The 20,776-nt window shown below is 45.8% G+C and overlaps 2 protein-coding genes across 3 annotated transcripts; one reads left to right on the top strand and one right to left on the bottom strand.

The window, feature by feature from the left end:
- Positions 1 to 1,321: 1,321 nt before the first annotated feature.
- Positions 1,322 to 6,047, top strand: hpdl (4-hydroxyphenylpyruvate dioxygenase-like). 2 transcript variants are annotated; one of them, XM_029248860.1, is made up of 5 exons: positions 1,322 to 2,049; positions 2,560 to 2,726; positions 3,160 to 3,311; positions 3,964 to 4,100; positions 5,002 to 6,047. In XM_029248860.1, the coding sequence occupies exons 1-5, from the start codon at positions 1,325 to 1,327 to the stop codon at positions 5,204 to 5,206; spliced, it is 1,386 nt and encodes a 461-aa protein (XP_029104693.1). In that variant the 5' UTR covers positions 1,322 to 1,324; the 3' UTR covers positions 5,207 to 6,047. The 2 variants fall into 2 exon arrangements, with proteins under 2 accessions (XP_029104693.1, XP_029104694.1); XM_029248861.1 differs by having other exon boundaries at positions 3,964 to 4,114; positions 5,002 to 5,071.
- A 291-nt stretch (positions 6,048 to 6,338) lies between these two features.
- LOC108939466 (BRISC complex subunit Abraxas 2-like) lies at positions 6,339 to 15,915 on the bottom strand. Its single transcript, XM_018760833.2, has 9 exons — positions 15,834 to 15,915; positions 14,471 to 14,561; positions 13,563 to 13,599; positions 13,132 to 13,198; positions 12,770 to 12,960; positions 10,373 to 10,495; positions 9,898 to 9,982; positions 9,246 to 9,363; positions 6,339 to 8,865 (listed from the first exon to the last, which is right to left on the bottom strand). The coding sequence occupies exons 1-9, from the start codon at positions 15,903 to 15,905 to the stop codon at positions 8,342 to 8,344; spliced, it is 1,308 nt and encodes a 435-aa protein (XP_018616349.1). The 5' UTR covers positions 15,906 to 15,915; the 3' UTR covers positions 6,339 to 8,341.
- Between the last annotated feature and the right edge of the window lie 4,861 nt (positions 15,916 to 20,776).

A 20,776-nucleotide genomic window follows, 5' to 3' on the forward strand; every position in this document is an offset into this window, starting at 1 on the left:
TGATGTCATCCGGAGAAACCCCTGCAGTAGTAACCCTGCAGTACTACCCTGTTACAAACACTGTACATCAGTGTGCCCAGCGCCGCGGCTGTCGCAGAGAATACCACGCCTGTACCTCGAAGATAAGAATGAAAAGCTTGAGCATCAAATGTTTAACTGCAGAGACAAGGTTATATAATATATTTAATCATATTTATGATGGAACAACTTGTTGGATTTATTTCCAGTGAGCATCGTTATAAGTTATGGTAAATGCTCAAGCAGTCAATAATCGTCACATATTTATTATGTGAGTTATGCACGAAATGACCTTTGTGATTATTGCTGCGTGTTTAAAATAACAAATCAAATTATTGAACCACCTTCTCTTGAGACAGTTTGATCAAAGGCGATTTACGGGTTTTCGGTCCATGATGAATACAGCAGGGTGTTCTTACTGATGATATCTAGTAAATGTCGTTAAACACTAACACTGCCCCTTAATACGTGGTTATCTGGTAAGGTTGGAAGTGTTCGGTAAATCCCTGTAGTCGATCTTGTGCCGCACCGTTTTTACCATACTCTACTGCATGGTGCGATGTGTCACACTGCCGCAGAACATTGTCTGGTGATCTAAAACAAGCTGGATTACATAAACCGTGTATAATACCACGTTTTTGATGGCTTGCGTGTGCAAAAGAAAAGTTCTGAGAGATATTTTGAGAATTTCTAGGAAATTGTCCAAGCCCGTTGTATCATTTAAAAGCATATGATCATGCCCATGGCATCTAAGGTGCCTATGAGGACTCAGCATTGAACAGTTTAGGAGCGACACTTGAAAATGTGTCCTCTAGCAGTATGGACAAAAATAAATCGATTGGTCGGGAGGTTATATTGCGTACAGTACGCACTGAAGATCACCAGTTTGATTTTTATTTAATTAATTTTATTTTATAGAGCGTTTTTCTACCACAGTGACTCATAGCGCCGAACCACATATATATATATATATATATATATATATATATATATATATATATATATATATATATATAGTAATTGATATATATATTGCATAAATTATATTTAATTTAAATACATGGATTTATATGTATGTATCCCATAGCCTATACAGTATATTATAGGCTATATGGGATATATACTGTATATTAGGGTTCATTAAGGACCGGGAGCGTGCATATACTATATATATGCCTCTACTGTTTATACGTTTAAATAAAAGCATGATTACACGCATATAAATTATTATACATGGCATGCCTGCCCTGCGTAAATTCGCCGCGTGCAGACAGAGCCGGGGTTCCTCCTCTTACGTCACCAAAAAATGGCAGCCTACGTATCCCGGCTCAACCACATCGCTCTCCACGTTGCGAACGCCGACAGAATAGCGCTCGACCTCGTGGCCAAATTCCGCTTTAAACTGTTCGCCGCCAGAAAGACGGCCGGGTGGAGGCAGCTGGCCCTCCGCAAGGGCTCGGCCGTGTTCCTCGTGAACGAGCGACTGGAGGAGGAGGAGGAGAAGAAGGAGAAGAAGAAGAAGAAGGGCTGGAACCCGGGCGTGACCTCAGCCTCAGGCTCCGCCGATGATGACCGATCGTCGGGGACCGGCGGCGGCGGCAGCGCGCGCGCCGACTCCACGTGCCTTTACGGCGCGCAGCCGAGCGGCCGCGTGGACACCGCGTGCAACGTGTGCTTCGAGGTGGAGGACGTGCACGGGGCGTTCAGCGCGCTGCGCGAGCGGGGCTGCCGCTTCCTAGTGCCGCCTACTCCGGTGGAGGACCACGAGGGGCTCGTGCTCTACTCCGTGCTCAAGTCCGTCGTGGGCAACGTGTGCCACACGCTCGTGGACCGCACCGGCTACAGGGGCGACTTCCTGCCCGGCTTTCGGGAGGTGCGCGGCATCGGGGATGGGGAGCGCGCGCCGGAGGGCGGGGCGTGCTCCGTCACGCACTTCGACCACGTAACGTACGCGTGTCCCCGGAGGATGACCCCGGAGGTCATGAAGTGGTACGAGGGCAATTTCGGCTTCCAGAGGTTTCTCATTGGCAGGTGAGCATACGCTGCAGACCAGCTGCACCAGCAGTGTCAGGTGTGCGGAGGTACGAGTTGAAAGCCCGGACACCGAGAAGGGGGTGCGTCGGGTAGCGCTGAGGCCTCGCGCCTCGCACCTCCCGCCTGGACGGTTGGTTCCCGCATGGGTTTCAATCCGGCTCTGTCCGCGTGGAGTTTGCATCTTCTCCCTGCGTCCGTATGGGCTTCCTCCCACTGTGGGAGGAAACCAGAGCACCTGGACGGAGGACACCCGTACGGATGCACCCACGCAAGGAGAAGATGGAACGGGTGACTCCCCAAAGTGTGTGACCGACTGAATGAATGAGTGCGTGCGCTTAGCTGCTCTGCAATGGACTGGCGTCCCTTCCAGGGTGTACCCTTCGTGACCCTGCACCCCGTGCTTCCGGGTTGGCTCCTGACAGACAAGCGGTTATTGGTAACCGATGCATGGATGGACAGCAACAATGTAAACGTTCGCACTTTTAGATGTTCGATGTCTCCTGTCAGGAACGAAGATGTAAACGAGGGCTTTGTCCTGGACCGGGATGGCATCGGCCTACGACTGACTGCTATGGAGTTCTGGAAATGCAGCGAATCGGGAGTGAAACTGCCCTTTCGAAACGACCAGGAGCCGGATTGCAAGTTTGTCATAGCGGAGTCGCTGCCTCACCAAGGTAAACCCCCGGCCAAGTCCAGGAAGGTCCCTGCGAACGGTCCGACGTTCTCTGGAATCGGATTCGCGTGAAAAGCGACAGCTGAAGGTCCAACGGGTCTGATGGATGCAACCCGAACGCCGACAGTTAGAAAGCGAAGCGCTAGTGCTAAGTGTAACGGGAGTCGTGTTGCGATACTTTTTTGTGAACCTGCTTCGTGTGGGATTGTGTTTATGGAATTATGGAGGTGGGCATTATTAAATTACGTTATATTTACATTCAGTATTATGATACCTGTCCAAGCTATTTATACTTCTGCCATACAACCCCGCTCGGTGTCCCTCTTGGGGTTTGAACTTACAGCCCTTCGGTTTACAGGCAGGACTTCTAGACAGTTCCACCACCTGTCGGTGAAGCGAGGGTCGTGATCCCCGCTGCTCATGTGCGCTTTCAGGTCCTAACCAAGTGGACAGCTTCCTGGAGCAGCACGGCGGGGCAGGAATCCAGCACGTAGGCCTGTACACCCAGGATATCGTGTCCACAGCCCGCACGCTGGCCCAGGCTGGGGTGCAGTTCGTTTCCCCTCCACCGGCCTACTACTCCCAGGTCAGAGGGTCACTTAATTTTTTCTCCAGTGTTGTCACTGACTCCCATCAGTGAGTCCTCGCAGCTCTTGGACCCTGGGCTTGGGGGTGGGATCGAATCCCGTTCAGCCTGTGCGGCGTTTGCATGTTTTTCTTTGTGTTCATGTGTGTTTCCTCGGGGTGCTCTGGTTTCCTCCCACACTCCATAGACACTGCTTCAGGTGAACTGGTGACTCTAAATTGCCCTTCGTCCGCGTGCGCGAGTTTGATCGCCCTGTGATGAACCGGCTCAACAACTGCAAATAAATAGGGGCAGCTGGCAATGCACTGGTTAGAGCTGTTGCCTTTGGACCCAAAGGTTGCAGGTTCGAGTCCCACCTTCAACTGTAGTACCCTTGAGCAAGGTACTTACCCTAAAATTGCTGCAGTAAAAATTGCCCAGGTGTGTAAATGGGTAAATAAGTGTAAGTAGCTTAAAAGTCAGCTAAATGAAGTAATGTACATTTTACATCATGCATGAGAAACAAATAAAGGAGAACTGATACGCATGTATTTCACTTTACCCTTTACCTTATGTCACGCACGGGTATTTTCCTGCTGTGCTCATGAGCTTGTCATCAGCTGACGTCCAACCCAACCTTTGCTGTCATTCTGTCTCCTGTACTTTGCGGCAGGTGGGGAAGCAGCAGGAGATCTTGGACGCGGGTCACGACCCCCAGCTGCTGTCACAGCACGGGATCCTCTTGGATACGGACCTGCGGCAGGACGCGTCGGGCTCCACGCCTCGGCTTGCGTCCGGTGAAAACAAGCGGTAGGGAGGCAGCGGTGAGATGGGTGTTGTTTTATCGCGTGTGAACTGAGGGAAGCGGACGACGAAGCTGGATTTACCGCAGTAATCAAGAGCAAAAATCCACCCCAAGGTTCTAAAGATGTTGAGTTAACCAAGAACGATTTTTAATTAAATGTAACATGATGATGAGTCTGCAAAGGGACCTTGAGTAGAGGCATCGAAAAGTTCATTTTTAAAGTAAAGTGGAGTAAAGGGCCTACAATATACAGTCAAATCCTTGTTAGATGGAGACCATCGTTGTGTGAATTACGAGTTTTTCCATAGTCTCTCATTTATACAAATGACAAATTACACAATGTAACAGTTTTGTCTTTTTTTTTGATAATCATACTTGGGGCATTTTTTTCATGCTGTATATCAGGTTTCAGAAAAATTATTCCACACTCTTCAAATTAGTCAATTTGGCACTGGGTTCCAAGCACTGAATATTCCGGTACCTTTTAGGATCTGATCCTTTCTAGAATGTTCCAGCGGCGGTAGAGTACCAAACTAACACTGGAAGAACTAGTGGTGTTTTCGTAATCGGTAAGCTTTAACTAATCATAATCGACACAAAAATCGACATAACTAAGAACTTTGAAAAATGTTGTTATCCATAGTAACAAAATGTTAAATGAACCAATGGTAAATTTTCTGACCCACTTTATTATAATAATAAGGAAAAATTATGGGTACCTTAACATTGTAAGTTGCTTGGAGAAAAGTGTCAGCTAAATGAATAAATGTAAATGTAATAGGATTTAAATGTGCTTTTAGGTACTTTCCCATGAAAGGTGGTAGAACTTTTGACATTTGTTTTGGACTCTTCTGGGGACACTGCTGGACTGCAGAAGTAAAGACCAGCTTGTCCTTTTCATACCAGGTACCTCCTCCAGGTGTTCACCAAGCCCATCTTTACAGAGGACACCTTCTTCCTGGAGCTCATCGAGCGCCGAGGGGCGTCCGGCTTCGGGGAGGGTAACATCCGGGCGCTGTGGAGGTCCGTCCAGTCTTACATGGAGGGCGAGGGAGGCGACTCGCCGGGACGAGGCACGGAGAGCGTCTCCGTGGAGACCGGTCAGCGCTGATGCAGCCGAAGCGCTGCAGAAAGACTTCGGTGGCTTTTTTTTTTTTTGCATATTTAAACCTGTAAAGTTAAGAAAAAAACACTTGAGGAAAATATCAATCAACGCACTAAATTAAGGGGTTCCCGCTTTTTGAATGTACGGTCTTCCCCTGCTTTGCGAAGTTAACGCGTTCCTGAAAAACCCTTCGGAAGGTGAATCCTCAACTCGGAGACGCCGATGTAAAATGTGTTAAAATGTCACCGAATTAAAGTGTACGCACTAAACACCTAACACATGCTCACGCACAAAACATATACATATGGTACTTGCTGTTCATGCATTGATTCAGCCTTTAGTGCAAAAAGCAGTACAGTAAAGACAAAAGAAATGAATGAAAACAATAGACATTGATTTGCCTTCTCAGGACCAGCGGAACTGGTGTCTCGCAGGTCCTGGGCAACAATGTGGGTTTGATCGCTGCTCGATGTGTGTCGGTCTGTGTGTTCTCCCATCTTCGTGTGGGTTTCCTCCCTAAGGCGTGTTTTTCAGCTGAACTGGTGACTTCAAAAGGCCTGTACTGTATGAATGTGTGTGTGTGCGCCATACAGATCGGTCAATGAGATGTGGGTTCGACGCACTGGATGTAGCGCTGCGAGTCACCTTGGATAAACGGTGTCGGCTAATATTTTTTGCGAAATCCAAATTCTGTTCTCAAATGCGATGACAAGCCTCCTCATTTGAAGTGTGTGTAATAAATGAAACTCCAACAGTGTACTGTACATGTGTTTACAAGGTTAGAACCTGCATTCTGGATCATTGTCAGAATAAAAAGCTGAAGACCGTCTCCTGTTTGAGACGTGTGTCCTCCTCAGATCTTGGCATTTATTTTTGTCCACTGTACAGGACGTATTAAGTGCATCTTCCACACTTTACATGCCAAAGTGCTGAGTCATAAGGCACCTTAGAGAGGACGTTGTGTTTTTAAAACAACACCACATATTGGCGGATGGGACTTGGAGAACTTCCCAGAAATAACTAGAATTAAAAAAAAAAAAAAAAAATCTATTTTGCTGGGTCTCATGAAGACAAAAAAAAATGCTGACAGGTTGAGTGTGATGATGACAGAATGAGCAGAAGTGAATCAACAGACCAAATCACATTTTATTACCCCATACAATTTTTGAGAGAAGTATAATAATCAGTGGAAAACAAATTCCAGTATTCACTGCAGCCAGCATTTCTATAGTCACAAGCGGCCTCGGTGTAAACCTCCATATGAACAGCCTTTGTCATTCTGTGCTTGGGAATAAAGCAAGGCCTTTGTGGGAGACACAAACATCTGAGAGATGGTGCCAAGTGGGCAGAAAGCATTACGGGAGCAACCAGGAGAGCACCTGGACCACTCCATTTAATTCAGAATTCAATGAATTAATGTGTCATTAAGGGAATAAAAAAACAGGAACAAATACAGCCACATTTCCTGTACGTCACTGAATTTGCATGTGCACAGAATCCCTGTTATCAAATCAAAAGATTGCCGAATTCCCATTATTAAAATATTTATGTCAAAACTATGACAGTTTTACATTCAGGGCAGCAACAAAAAAAAAAAAAAAAAAAAAAAAAGATTAAGACTGCGAGATCACAGGTTTTCAGTGGGGGGCAGGGGGGGATTGCTGAGGTAAGCGTTTAAGCATCCTTCCAATCATATAACTTAGTATTTAAAAATAAAATGGCAATTCGTTCTGTAGCTATGCCTCAAGAAGTACAGCTGCATTTAATTCACATGTTGAAGTGGTACAGTAAGGTGCACCACATCTCTTGAGAATCATCTCACCTACATGGTTGTGAAATTCAAGTAGACGTCAACGGGCACAGCAGTTTTGGCTCTTGGTGGACGCTGTCCCGCGAAGCCAGTGCCTGTGAGGCCCTAAGAACGCAAACCCCCTCTGGCATCTGACCCCTTGTCCTTGGTCACCTGGTGGAGGAGTAACTCTACAAATGCAAGGCGCCAAGGCTACGTAAGCTCATTTGCTTTTCCCTGCCTCTATGTTTTTCTGAAGGTCTCCTGAACGCATGAAGTGCGTGTGTGCGTGAGAGAGAGAGACAAGACAGCCGGTAGCGCTACCCATTCCGAACACCCAGCTTGGCATTTTCCAGTGCTTTTCATACATAAAATAAAGTCCCAGTGAAAGACAGGCCCTTACAGAGTAGTGGCGGTCACGGCAGTCGACAGTAGCAGTTGTGCAAGCAGAGGAGAGGTGTTTTATCAATAAGCTCTTGCTTCCAACACTTAAGAGACTGTTGGCAAGATCTTATCAATTAAAGGCTGGGATATGTTCTAAGTCCCACCAATTGACACTGGCTGCTCCAAGAAAAGTGATGACATTTGTTAATGGCACAGTGAAATAGCTATTAAAGCACAATGTCCAAAAAGAAGTGAACAACATAGCACACAATGTCAGTGTTGTTTTAGCATAGGGAATACTTTTACATCATTGTCAAAAAAATAAAACGCATACCCCCTTTGTAGGGAGATTTTAAAACTTATGTTCTTTGTTAAATAGAAAACTTGCAACTATTCGAAGACGTGATTGTTAAAGGAAATAAACTCTGCGTGAGATACATGCAAGCCAACAGAAAATATTATAAGTATATATAACATTTGTTCGTATGTGCTTGCAAAACATCACGAGGTGACCACCAATTTGGCGCAGCAAATGAAAAGACTTCTGAAGGCTGCAGAAAATTCACTTCCCTTTTCAGAAAATGGCAAAACAAGGCAAAGTAGTGCAAGAGGTAATGGTTCAATCGATAACCTGACCGATCCACTCAGAGTTTTGCGAGTCCTTTTGTGCTAAACAAATGCAAAAGACGATATCGGCTAGCAGATCAGAAGTGGACTACTGGAAGAGCGATGTTTTGCCTATGTGAAAAGAAGGAAAAAAAAAAAATCCCTGTTAGCAAAGGGAATCCATTCCCATGCCGAAAACCCAGAGGTCAGGGAACGGACCCCAGCCACTTTGCCGGAGCAACCATTAAGACAATAAAGCAAAGAGCAGGACCACCTTTTATTTTCACAGCCTCCGTATGGGAGATGTACCACTTCTCCTTGCTTTCACATTAATTTAGACATCTCTAGTTCCAGACCGATGCTCAGATCAGGGAGGGCTGGGAACTGCAACCGTCACCCTCAGGTACCGGAGCAGTGAGGGCACTCTGGGCCAGTGAGGGACTGTTGCCTTCGGGAGACTCTGGCACCAGGTTCTCATAGTCGCTGCTGTCCCCATCATCTTCGCCAACATCACCCTCTCTTTCTCGCTCCTCCTCCTCTCCTTCCCTGTCTTCACGTCCCGTGGCCCACCTGTCCAGTAGTCTGGAGCTGTCCAAAGACTCAGAGCCATCCCCGTTCCCAGAGTAGGTGGAGGTGGGAGCGGGGACAGGACCTGGGGTCGGTGTAGGCTGACCCGAGGAGCCCACAGCCCGTGGACGAGGCAGTAGAGCCGCACTGGGCTTCGGCAAATTCCCGGCCAAAACATCTGCATATGAGGGTGGGAGGTCCGAGGCAGCAGGTTGCTCCGGCGACGGGCTGCGAGCTGCAACGCGAGAGGCCACTGAGGGTTGCGAGTCCTCTACAGGAGCTGACCTCATCATGGCTGCTGACACCACTTCCTGCCGCCCTAAAAGAGGAGTAGCAAGAGGGTATGAGTAGTCAGGGAAGAACAGCTTTTTCCCCACCCTGTGAATTGTTGTTGTTCCTACTGCTACGTGTTGCATGTCTCTACCGCTTTTTGGATTTCATCTGAAGAGCGCAGACAACCTTGGAAGGGCAGAATCCAAAAATAAATTTAACTGAACTGAAACTGTATCAAGGAAGGCAAATGAAGAATAACCAGCATGCACCTGGCCTGCTAAGAACACAGTCTTAACTCCTATCTAGTAAAACATGCACTGGTACGGCCAACCAAAACATCTTCTTAAACTTTCCCAGAGAAGAAAAGTCTCAAACACATGCGAGTCCTGAGAAAGAGCGGATGAGAAGCAGAACATTAGCACTCACTCTTCTCTGCCTCGGCAGCCTTGTGTTTCCTGAGAATTATTTGTTTCTTGAGGTTGTTTACATCCTCCTGAATTTTCTCCTTAATGCGTTCACTCTGTTCCACCTCCCCGCACACAGCCTAGGAGAACACAGATTTAATTAAGGCCCCACATGGAAACCTGCAGTGTCACATTTCTGAAGGGTCTTCAACAGGCCTGAAAATGAAAATACATCATCTGTTATTTATCCTTCATTTAGCAGACACATTTGTTCAAAGCCACTTACAATGATTTACCCATATACAGCTAGGTAATTTTACTGTATAAATTCAGAGCATATACACCATGCCATGAAGGTAGTACAGCAGGAAGTGGGATTTGAGCCGAGGTCCTCTGGGTGACTAACCACTGCAGTGCCCACTGTCCTTGTTAAAGCACAAAACTCTGTTAGGCAAGATGTTTTATGAACTATGGATCAGTTATAAATATTCCTTGTAGTACTTCTTACACAGGACCTGGAACAAAAATGGTTACAAAACTAAATTCTTCCCCCCAGCTTATAGCACATATTCAGCTTCTTAGACATTAATATTCATAGAATATTCATACCATTCTTTGCAGAAGCAATTAGACTCACAAAACACTGTATGCCATTTCCATAATTAATAACTTACTTGAACTTTGTCTTGTAGTGCACTGTAAACTTGGAAGATTGTTCTAATGTCCTTCATCACACCGTCCTTGTCGAAGAACTCGGCTCTGAAATATTCATAACCAATCATCTGAGTTAAATTACATTCAAGTCACAACCACTTGTCAAACGCCTCTGAAAAATGGCACCGGGGCACAGAGTGGTGTCTACGAGTGCAATCGAAAATTACAGCTACAGAAGACAACACTGTACAGACACCTTCCTATTTCTTTCAGGGCCCACGGCTTTTACTGAAAAAGGCTTTAAAATCTTCTGCAGTGAGCTTCTTATAGCACTCTATACCAAAAAGCTTCACTGTGCTGTTTTATCTTCTGAAGAAAAAAAAAAAATCCATAATCCATAATAAAATTCTACTTCTTCTCACCTCCCCACAGAGTGGAACACAAAACACCGAACATTACCATTTGTACCCCCTGTGCATTCCTGGCCTCGCTCACCCGTTCTCCTGGATGACTTTAGCATAGTTCCAGGAGGTGTTGGGCACAGAGGACACCTTGTACTCCTGCTGGCTGGTGTTGCCCAGGTTTGGGATGGAGAGCGAAACCCTCTGATTATACCTGCTGGGAGGAGCGACAGTAGACTGGCGTGTGAACACAAATGTGCACATGCATGTACCCACACAATGCTGCGTGCGCGCTCATGCAGGACAACATAAAAACAAATAAGTTAACCAGAAACAGAATGCAACTCACTTTCACAGCTTAGCCAACTGCTGAACAATTCGCACATCTTTGTAAATGTTTGTAAAACAAGTGACGATTTAAAACATACAACCTTGATCCGTAGCGCAAAGGGAGTCCATAACGTTAACGGTAAATCGAGAATTTCATGGAAAACTGGATAGAGGCCATTGTGCATGTGATGTATACAGCCAGGCCAAAGCTGCAGCGAATCAAAAACTCTAACACTGCATATCTTTTCATGTATTTTTAATGTCGAAGGTGTCAACCACATCTGTCAGATAAAATGCTCCGTCTGAAGGTCACTTTAGAAGTCAGACTGCCACGGTCTTTATACATTTTTAATCTGGTCAGATCAGCTATATCCTATTAAATGGCACTTCCAGTGTTGTGACTGGCAGGGTATTTCTTGGCTGATTAGGGGTGGGATTTAAACATCGTACACCTCTTGCTCCCTTCTTCACAGCTGCCCCTAAGGCAGCCCCTTCCTCACACCTCAATGACATCACAGTGAAGCCCTCCAGCCAAAGCCAGGATTGCTTAGGGGACAGTGGGCATGTAGAAGCCAAGCCTTTAATCCCAGCAGGCAAGCCTCCAGCAATCTGATCTCCTGGCAGCTGTCAGCCACGCATGGACTCACGCCGCTGGCCCACGTGCAGACGTCCTTGCTCAGTTGGAACGGGATCTGAAACCTGAACTCACTGGGACTGGAGGGGTCATGGGGTTACAGCTGTACTGAGTGGTTTGTGGGTATAGAGCTACACCATCTGACAGGTGCAAGGAAGCTACGCGGAGACAGCTCTGCAGAAATACCACGCTTAACCACGTAAACCAGTCACATGGAAGCCAGCGCACATGACACTCATGTGGGATAGCTGTGCCCGGTCAGAAGCGACACGGTTAAGTGTATGTATTTTTAGTGCATTCCTTTCAGCTGTTAGTCATAAAGGCGCGGTGGTGCAGCAGGTTTGGCCAGGGCCTGCTCTCCAGTGGGTCTGGGGTTCAAGTCCTGCTTGGGGTGTTTTGACGTCCCCTCCCTCTACAGCCTTGAGCCCTGTGTTGCTAGGTTAGGCTCCGGCTCGCTGCAACCCCGCTCGGGACAAGCGGCTTCAGACAGCGTGTGTGCGCACGTCAGTCAGAAATGCAACATAGCCTTCGACATGTCCAGGTATTTATTATCTTCCATGGGAAAGAAAACACAATGGTATGGCGCCAAATTTTTTCATTTGCAAGAAAGTTTTAGAAAATAGTTGGTCTGAAATGTCAGACAAGTAGATAGTATAGTGGCTGGGGTCACTGCCTTGCACCTGTAGGACTCAGGTTTAAATCCTGCTGTAGTATACCTGAGCAAAGTCCAAACTGTGCAAAAGTCTGAGGCATTTAGATGTTTCACAAAAATATTTGTTTTAGATGGTTATTTAATGTCTTCTGCATTAGTGTCAATGAGAAAGAGGATATTTTAGATTTACAAGCATTTCTTTAGCAAAAAGGAACAGTATTACAGTAAGGGTTTTGTATGCTGTTAAAGTACACACACACACACACACACACACACACACACACACACAGTCTGAAACCACTTACCCCACGCGGGGTCACAGCGAACCGGAGTCTAACCCAGCAACACAGAGCGCCAGGCTGGAGGGGGAGGGAACATACCCAGGACTGGATGCCAGTCCATCGCAAGGCACCCCAAGCAGGACTTGAAACCTAGACCCACCAGAGAGCAGGACCAGGCCAAACCTGCCGCACTAAGTGGTTGTTGAAGATGGATGTTTACTAAGCCTTGTAGGAAGTTTATTAATTAAGAGCATTATTTGTGGAAGCATTCTCACTTTACAGCTTTTTCCCCCCCAAGTGCCTAAACTTTTGCACAGTACTGTACTTACCATAAACTGCTCCAGTAAAATTACCCAGATGTATAACTAGGTAAATCACTAATTCGTTTAACATTGAAGGTATCCTTGGGAGAAAAATCTTGAGCTCAATGAATGAATGAACGAACGAATAAATACACAGTAATGCCAACTAGTACTATTCGAATGGGGTATTTCAAGCTGCTATTTTACTGTATGATCCAGAGTACTGGGCAAAATGAGACAGTGTGAGGAGATAGGGCCCTACACCGGTCATTGGGTTGTTCAGTGGGCCTACCTCTGGTTTGGCCGGAAGAGCACATACTCAAGCGCATGAGTGGAGTTGTTGGTCGTGGAAATGAAGCTGAAGAGAAGGAAGACTAAATCGGGCACACCCAGGACTCGTGTCAGCTGCCGATGGACAAGCTGTTCCCTGAAGGACATCTGCTGCTGTGTGTTCCTCCGAAAGCGGTACCAGCCGATGACGTTCTGAGTGGGGCAGAATGGCGTGTGCTGAGGCCAACTTCACCACACCCCTGGTGACACCCCCACCCATGACACAGCCTTCCAAAGCAAACAGACCATAAAGTGCAGGACCACCGAGTGCATGCATTTCACACAGGACTGACAAAGATGAAGCAGCAGCAGAGCAACACTTACTTTCCTTCTCTCTCTGAGAATTCTGTTGAGACTATCCTCATTCACGTTACCTGAGTAGTCATAAAAGCTGAAACAAGACAAAGTATTTACAATAATTTATTTTTAATTTAAAAAACTACTTTATATAGGACTTTTTAAAAGCGGCTTCTCAAAGTGCTTTCCAGTAAAAACGAAAATATAGAACCTATAAGAAAACGAATAAATTTACAATAAATTCATTAAAACTACAAAATGAAACAGAACATTTAACAGTAGATCAGCCAATATTCTATTATTCTCACCACTCTGCTTTCATGAATAAAGCAATACAATTAAAATACAAGTCATCAGAAGAGTTAAATATGTGGTAAAGTACATTGAGCTCTGTAAAGATTCAGTCATCAAGTATCTATTTTACAGCTCTGGTTCAGGAAATATGAAATGTGTCTTACCTAAAGAGGTGTGAACATGGCTTATGATTATGGACTTCTAAAAAGAAAAGAAAAAATAAACCAGTTATGAAGTAATAATAAATAGGTATTATTATTGCAAAAAGCACAAACATTTTTACAGGCCTTTCAGCGATGATAAATATTTGGATTATTCATTTCAATAAAAGCTAAATATTTTAGCCCACCAACAAACAACAGACTGAAGGCTGACGTGAAGATGACAAAATTGCAGCAGACTGGTCGGTACCGAAATGCATCAAAACAACTTCTTTTGTCAGACAATACATTTTCACCGAGCAACACCAAAAATAAATGAGATTACAAATATTTTTTCTTGCTAACACGACAGAAACCTATTTCTTTTAGACAATACTCAAAATTAAGGGACAACAAAACGCCCCCAATGAAAGCACTTGGCAAACGCAATCATATCAGTTACACTGTGTGCAAAGGAATCTGTTGTTGCTGTTCCAAAGACCATAAAGTGATTCTGCCTTTTCAAAAGTACAATTTAACAGGCTATATTAGCACTAAAGCATACTTTACAGCATGGTGGACAGTAAGCTTAAAAGATTTTTATATTTCTTGAACATAATGAACTGAAGTAAAATATTGTGAGCATGTATGTCAGGAAAAAAAACACATGCCAACGGTAAACAAAATTCTGATGTAATTAAGGTTAACAGAGTGCAGCAGGTACCGTGCATGCTTCACAGGTCCTCGAATGTGCAATTGGGTGTGGGTTCGATGCCTATTCAGTGTAAGTGGAGTCCACTCCGTTTTCATTGTTTCCGCCAAGACTCTAAACGCCCTTGGTATGTGAATGTACTCACTATTATAGTTGTCGCTACCTTTACGAACAGCGATTCTGAAGTGTTTCTTGGTACAGCAGCATCCGCGAACCTTACCTACAACCTGGACAAATTCTGTGTTGCTGATCTGGGAGTCGCTGATGCTGAAAGTCTCTTCTTGCCGTACTTCTCCCAGCAGAAAGCCTTCCTGGAGGAATGGTGTGTGCCGTTCATAACTTATCACTTTTCATGTTGTTGAGTAATTAGACACAAACCTTTCAGTTGGCAGCTGGGAGTACATTGGGCAGAGCTGCAGCCTTTGGACCTAAAGGTTGCAGGTTCGAATCTTATCTCCAGCTTTAGTACCCTTGAGCAAGGTACTTACCCTAAATTACTCCAGTAAAATTACCCACCTGTATAAACGAGTAAATAATTGTAAAGTAGCTTAACACTGTAAGTCGCTTTGGAGAACAGCATCGGCAAAATGAATAAACATCAATGCGCCCAACTTTCCTCCAGTAGAAAACTTCTAATCTCAGCTGCATCATTATTATTATAACAAGTTCCTCAAAATGTGGTCATTTTCTGGAACTTCTTACACTGTGTTACACGAGCGCTTTTGGCGAACACTTGGAACCTTCTATTTCTACGTATATTTCCTTTCACTTACTGTCCTACATGAACCATGTGTGTTCTGTAGTCAAATAACATGTTTGTTTAAAGAAACAAACACACCCAGAACACTGAGGTGTGGATCAATGGACTGAGAGAGCACACTGTGACTGTGACTGCTGTATGGAAGTATTTTCTGCCTTAATTATGCAGGAAAGGGCGAGAATCTATTATTTATTAACCATAGTTTGAATTACTGACTCCACCTGGCAGCAACAGAGACACATTCCAACTGGAGGAATGCAGACATAACCAGACAGACAGGTCTGTTGTTGTTGTACTTACAAAGTAGTACTAAGTCACCGACTTGAATTCTTCTACTGAAACTCGTTTCTATCAATCGGACACTTCCGAGAATGAGCTTTTCAAAGAGTTTTGGGCTAAAAAGAGTACACTTAGCGGGACCTGACCTGTCACGCATCGTGAACGTGGAGAAAACCCAACTGGACAAGAAGAAGTTCTGCTGCTGCTGTGTCACGGTGCAGCGCAATAATAATAATAAAACCGGCGAATTTAAACCCGGAGGTGGTTAACTTAAGATGAGAAAGCTAAAAACAGTATAGGCTGAAGATTATTACACAAGAGTGAGTTTATACACAGTGCCCGAGGTGGGAAAGCTTCGCGAGTGCTGCATCATCTGACACATCTGAGAGAGAGAGAAAGAACCTTCTTCCTTCGCTTCGCTTCGGACACCTCAGCTGTGTATTAACTAACCGCACACCCTGACAGGCCAAACTACACAACAAGCGCGACACCGGAAGCGAGAAATTGTCCCTCCGAGCTCCCGGGCCCCGTCGCGGCTACTTACGTGGTCGGAGTCGCTGTTGGCGCTGTGATAACACACAGAAGTAAAAGTGTAACCCGACATGCAGGCCGCCATGACGGAAACATCGCACCGCTTCCCACAGTCCACCGCGGCGGCACGAGCGCTACCGCTTTGTCGTAACTTACATCCGGTACAAACGCAGTGCGGCCTGGGAAATGAAGTCTCGCACACACCACTCGCCAACGGGCTCTTTCGTATTTCCCGCAAATTGTCCAAGTAAAAACGTTGGCGCTACAGTGTAAAGATCACATTTAAATGTATATTGTGAATTAAACGTGCATAGAATCACAGAAAATGGGTTATTACTGATTCCCAAATTGAGATCTGGGACAGTGCATGTCAAACACAGTTATAAATGAAAGAGATAAAGGGGTAACATAAAGAGAACAGTAAAGTACATCTGCTGAGTCATTAAGGCACTATCGGTGACCGGACAGCGGTTTTACGAAGCATATTCCAGAAGCATGGGGGCTCGAACGCGAACCAAATCAAATGGTAAACACTGGACAGACCGTTAGTCCATCACAATCAGGCGTATATAATTACAAAAATGATGTTATGCATATCATTTTTATGTTCTTGAATGTTCACTGTGGGGGGGTGCGGTGGCGCAGTGGGTTGGACCACAGTCCTGCTCTCCGGTGGGTCTGGGGTTCGAGTCCCACTTGGGGTGCCTTGCGATGGACTGGCGTCCCGTCCTAGGTGTGTCCCCTCCCCCTCCAGCCTTACGCCCTGAGTTGCCGGGTAGGCTCCGGTTCCCCGTGACCCCGTATGGGACAAGCGGTTCTGAAATGTGTGTGTGTGTGTGTGTGTGTGTGTGTGTGTGAATGTTCACTAATTTACTGTCTTGCAGTCGTTTAGTATTTTAAGGTATTGACATTTCCGCGCTCATGCTCAGCTGACACTACAGCGGAGAATATTGGGCAACGCATTGCCTGTAGTTCAACAAACTGCCACCAGGTGGCGGTAATTTGGCGCGAATAAAAAGTCATTTCGATTCTGTTAAATGTGAAATAAAAAATGTTAGTTATGAAGGTGCAAAACACTTGAACACTTTTATTGAACCTGTTCAATCATTAAAAATGATCAAACGAGATACAAATCATAGCTCATAATTAGTGTAAAACACCTATTCAATTTAGCTCTGCTTTAGCTGCACATGATAATGTTAAGTGATAATTCTAAATAAATTTCATTACATCTTATTGGTGTGAACAGCTGAAGAAGAACTTAAGAAGAAACGATAACAACCATTTCCAGGTGCAAAAAAAAAAAAAAAAAAATTGTCAAAATTGTTTTTGTATTTTTTCATCCTTTGCATTTTTCCTATTCTCAATGTCACAGTAGAGCTAGAACTATTGTCTATTGATCACCTTTCTCAGGACATTTCAGAGCCTTTTTTAACCAAATTACCTTACTGACATCTAATCTAATTCAGCTACAGAATCCAGTTATTTTTGAAAGTCTAAAGGTAATTTTAGAACAGCTAATTAGGAAGGGTGCACTGAATTGAAAGTAAAGTTTTAGGTGGATTTTCTGTGCTAAGAAAATGAATATAAACACCTAATAACACAACACATCTATATTTTTCAAAGTTCTTAATTACGTCAATTTCTGCATTGATTATGATTAGTGAAAGTTCACTGATTACAAAAATACCACTAGTGCCTCTACAGTGTCGGTTTTAATTTGGTACTTTACCACCACTGGAAGATTCTAGAAAGTACCAAAACATTCTGGAAAGCATCAGATCCTAAAAAGTACTGGGATTCTCAGTGCTTGAAACCCGATGCCAAAATTTACTTATTTCAAGAATGTGTGATATTTTTCTAAAAACCGACATATAGTGCAAACTAACACCAAAAGTATAATTAATAAAACAAAACTGAATGGAAAATGGGGGGGTGCGGTGGCGCAGTGGGTTGGACCACGGTCCTGCTTTCCGGTGGGTCTGGGGTTTGAGTCCCGCTTGGGGTGCCTTGCGATGGACTGGCGTCCCGTCCTGGGTGTGTCCCCTCCCCCTCTGGCCTTACGCCCTGTGTTGCCGGGTTAGGCTCCGGTTCCCCACGACCCCGTATGGGACAAGCGGTTCAGAAAATGTGTGTGTGTGTGAATGGAAAATGGGGAAAAAAAAAAATCAAGATAAGAAAATTTTTGTTTCACTCGCTAATTATTGTTATTGTACCTTTCTTGAAAGTTACTTTTCTTTTTTAGGATTATTCCATTTTCCAGCCCTGGATTTTTCCTGCCTTCCTGCCTTCCTCCTTCAGCCCAGAGAGGCTCGGTGTTTAGGTCCTGTGGGATCTGGGGTCCACATGACAGACTGGCCCATTGATGGCGTACCCCCCATGCAAATAGCCCTTCCGGGACCAGGCAGCACAGACCACCTTTCAGTGCTCAGAGCACTCGAACCCAGATCCTCAGCCAGAAGGGAACTTGGCGCTGTTTGTTTTCGGGGGGGAGGCAGAGGGTCACGGAGATGAGTGAACAGGAATAGAAAGTAACCTCATAAGAAGAATGGATTTATATACTTTGTGCACATGTGCCAACATTTTAATTATCTGTCGGATTCTAATTCCTCCGGGTGCTCCCGTTTCCGCTCGCAGACGTGTGTTACCGGTGGAATGGTGATGCTAAGTTGCCCGTAGTGTGTGTCACTCTGTGGGTGAATGAGTGTGTGCGATTGCCCCGTGATGGATTCACACCCCATCCAGGGGGTACCCTGAAACATGGCGTATGACTCCAGGATAGGGTCCGGACCATGGGGACCCTGCACCGGTCCAGTGGTTACGAGGTCAAAGCATTTTGATTCCATTTCCCCCAGCTTTTTGCATTCTGCACAGCCGTGCACGCGGGTCCACGCCGTGCATGCGATCGCGCGACGACTACGCTACGCACGCAAGCGTGGCTTTTGCAGCAGCTCTCCAGCATCGGGGCTGCACTGCGCTGCGGTGCTCGCTAGGGCTTACTAGGGGGCGCCGGGGCACACGCCGTGCACTGCCACCTCCCCACCCCGTTGCAGACCACTTCTGCGCTCCGGCGTCTGACAAAGTGCAGCAACCACCAAGCAAACATTAGCACATGGTGGTTTGACCCACTCGAAGACCTATAAATGGTTCTAATTTCATGCCAGCGCCATCGGTCTCCGGCAGGAACATTAGGGCTTGACCCCAGCTCGCTGCAGACACACCTGCAGGTCCGCGCTGCAGCGCCGGCAGAATGAGCCCTTTCATTTGGCGTGTGAACGGCCAGGCCTGCAGCCAGAGAAGGCCGCGTGACATCACTTCCTGCTCTTCTAGCAAGGTTCACGAGAGGTGCGTCGATGATTAGGGACGAGTAACCCAATCCCGTGGGCTGCACCCTCCCCGTGAACCGCTCTCCGGCCATGCGTGCAGTGTCAACAAAGCACTGATTCTGGATCAAATGACTGCTTTCCAAACCTGAGGTCGCTTCTTACCCAAGACCGGCTGTCTGTAGGTCGCTCTTTTTTAAGGTGAATTCTGATCTGGTGGCGTGTGCTTTACCGTCGAGGCTACTGTACTGCGCTATGCTAATTGGACTCTATTGCTCTGTACTGGTGGAATGAGCTCCCCCTGTGCCTCGGAACTGCTGAATCCCTTTCGGCATTCTGGGAAGGGTCTCAAAACGCATCGCTCTCAGACCCATTCCTCTCCTCATCTCCTGTCTTCTCCACAGACTCACACTACATTATCTGTTTCAAATAAACACTCTCTACCAATTCTATATGCAGCTAGAGTGTAATGTACTCTGTTCGAACAGTTGTACTGCAAAAACTGAGTGCACTTCTAAATTCTGTGTTTCAATCTGTGTGTGCATCCGTACACCTCTCTATTAGTGAAATGCACTCTGATTAGTCTGAGATGTACGTCGATTTGGAGAAAAGCATCTGCTAAATGATTAAATGTAAATGTAGGTGTATTTTTGAATGCAAGCGTTGGACTTGAAGTTAATAAATGCTCCTGTGTCCTGACTGTCACACGCAGATGACGGGGGTGTCACACTTTGTGTCTCAGATGCCGAAAGATACGGAAGTTAAATTATCCTCCGAAGTTATTGCCTTTGCGGTACTGCGGCACAGCGGGTAGCGCTGGTGCCCCGCAGCTCCCGAGCTGTGTGTCCGGACTTGGTTCAAATCCAGCTCAATCTGCGCAGGATTTATATGGTTTCATGTGAACTGGTGACTGAAAAAACTGTCCTACAGTCCCATCCAGGGTTCCTTTTGCAGGAACATTAGAGCCAGGCCCCTGCTCGCACGACCTGTGCTTCTGGGACACGGTCTGGACCCCCCCCCCCCCATCCCTACACTGGACAAGCAGTTAGTGATAACAGATAGATGTTGCTGTCAGTGACGATCCAGACACTACTCTGCCGTGCACTCATGGTACTGGGGGATGGGGTGAGGTATGGATGAGTGACCCAGTGTAAGCAGTGTATCTAGCAGTGTAAGTCACTGCGGTGAATAAGGTGTGTGGGCTGATAAATGAAAATGTAATGTAAACCATTCTGAGAACTTTTCTTCATTTACACAGCAGCTGCAGTCCTTCCACGACATGAGAACCCCAGCAAAGGGCAGAAGTTCTGCCCGCCGCTCGGCTTTTCAGTCCCATGATGCCACCTAAATGGAAATATTTATAATGGCCCAGACTAACAAGCAGATGATTAATAGCTGCCCTGTCTGGGAACATGTGCGCTGCACGGCACCGAGCCCTCGGGGAGTGATTGTTGACAACTGAGGGTTCAGTCATGCAATGCGGAGAACTGTAGCGTAACGTCCACATCAGACACACATCAGACACGCAAAGGCAAAAAATGTAGAGGAAAACGGCTACAGAACATTGTCAGCAAAGTTGTCATTAGAAGAGGAGCTGAGAAGTTAATGACGGATGGATGGACGGATGGATGGG

Source organism: Scleropages formosus, chromosome 24, assembly GCF_900964775.1.
Source record: "Scleropages formosus chromosome 24, fSclFor1.1, whole genome shotgun sequence".
In the NCBI taxonomy this organism is placed as follows: domain Eukaryota; kingdom Metazoa; phylum Chordata; class Actinopteri; order Osteoglossiformes; family Osteoglossidae; genus Scleropages; species Scleropages formosus.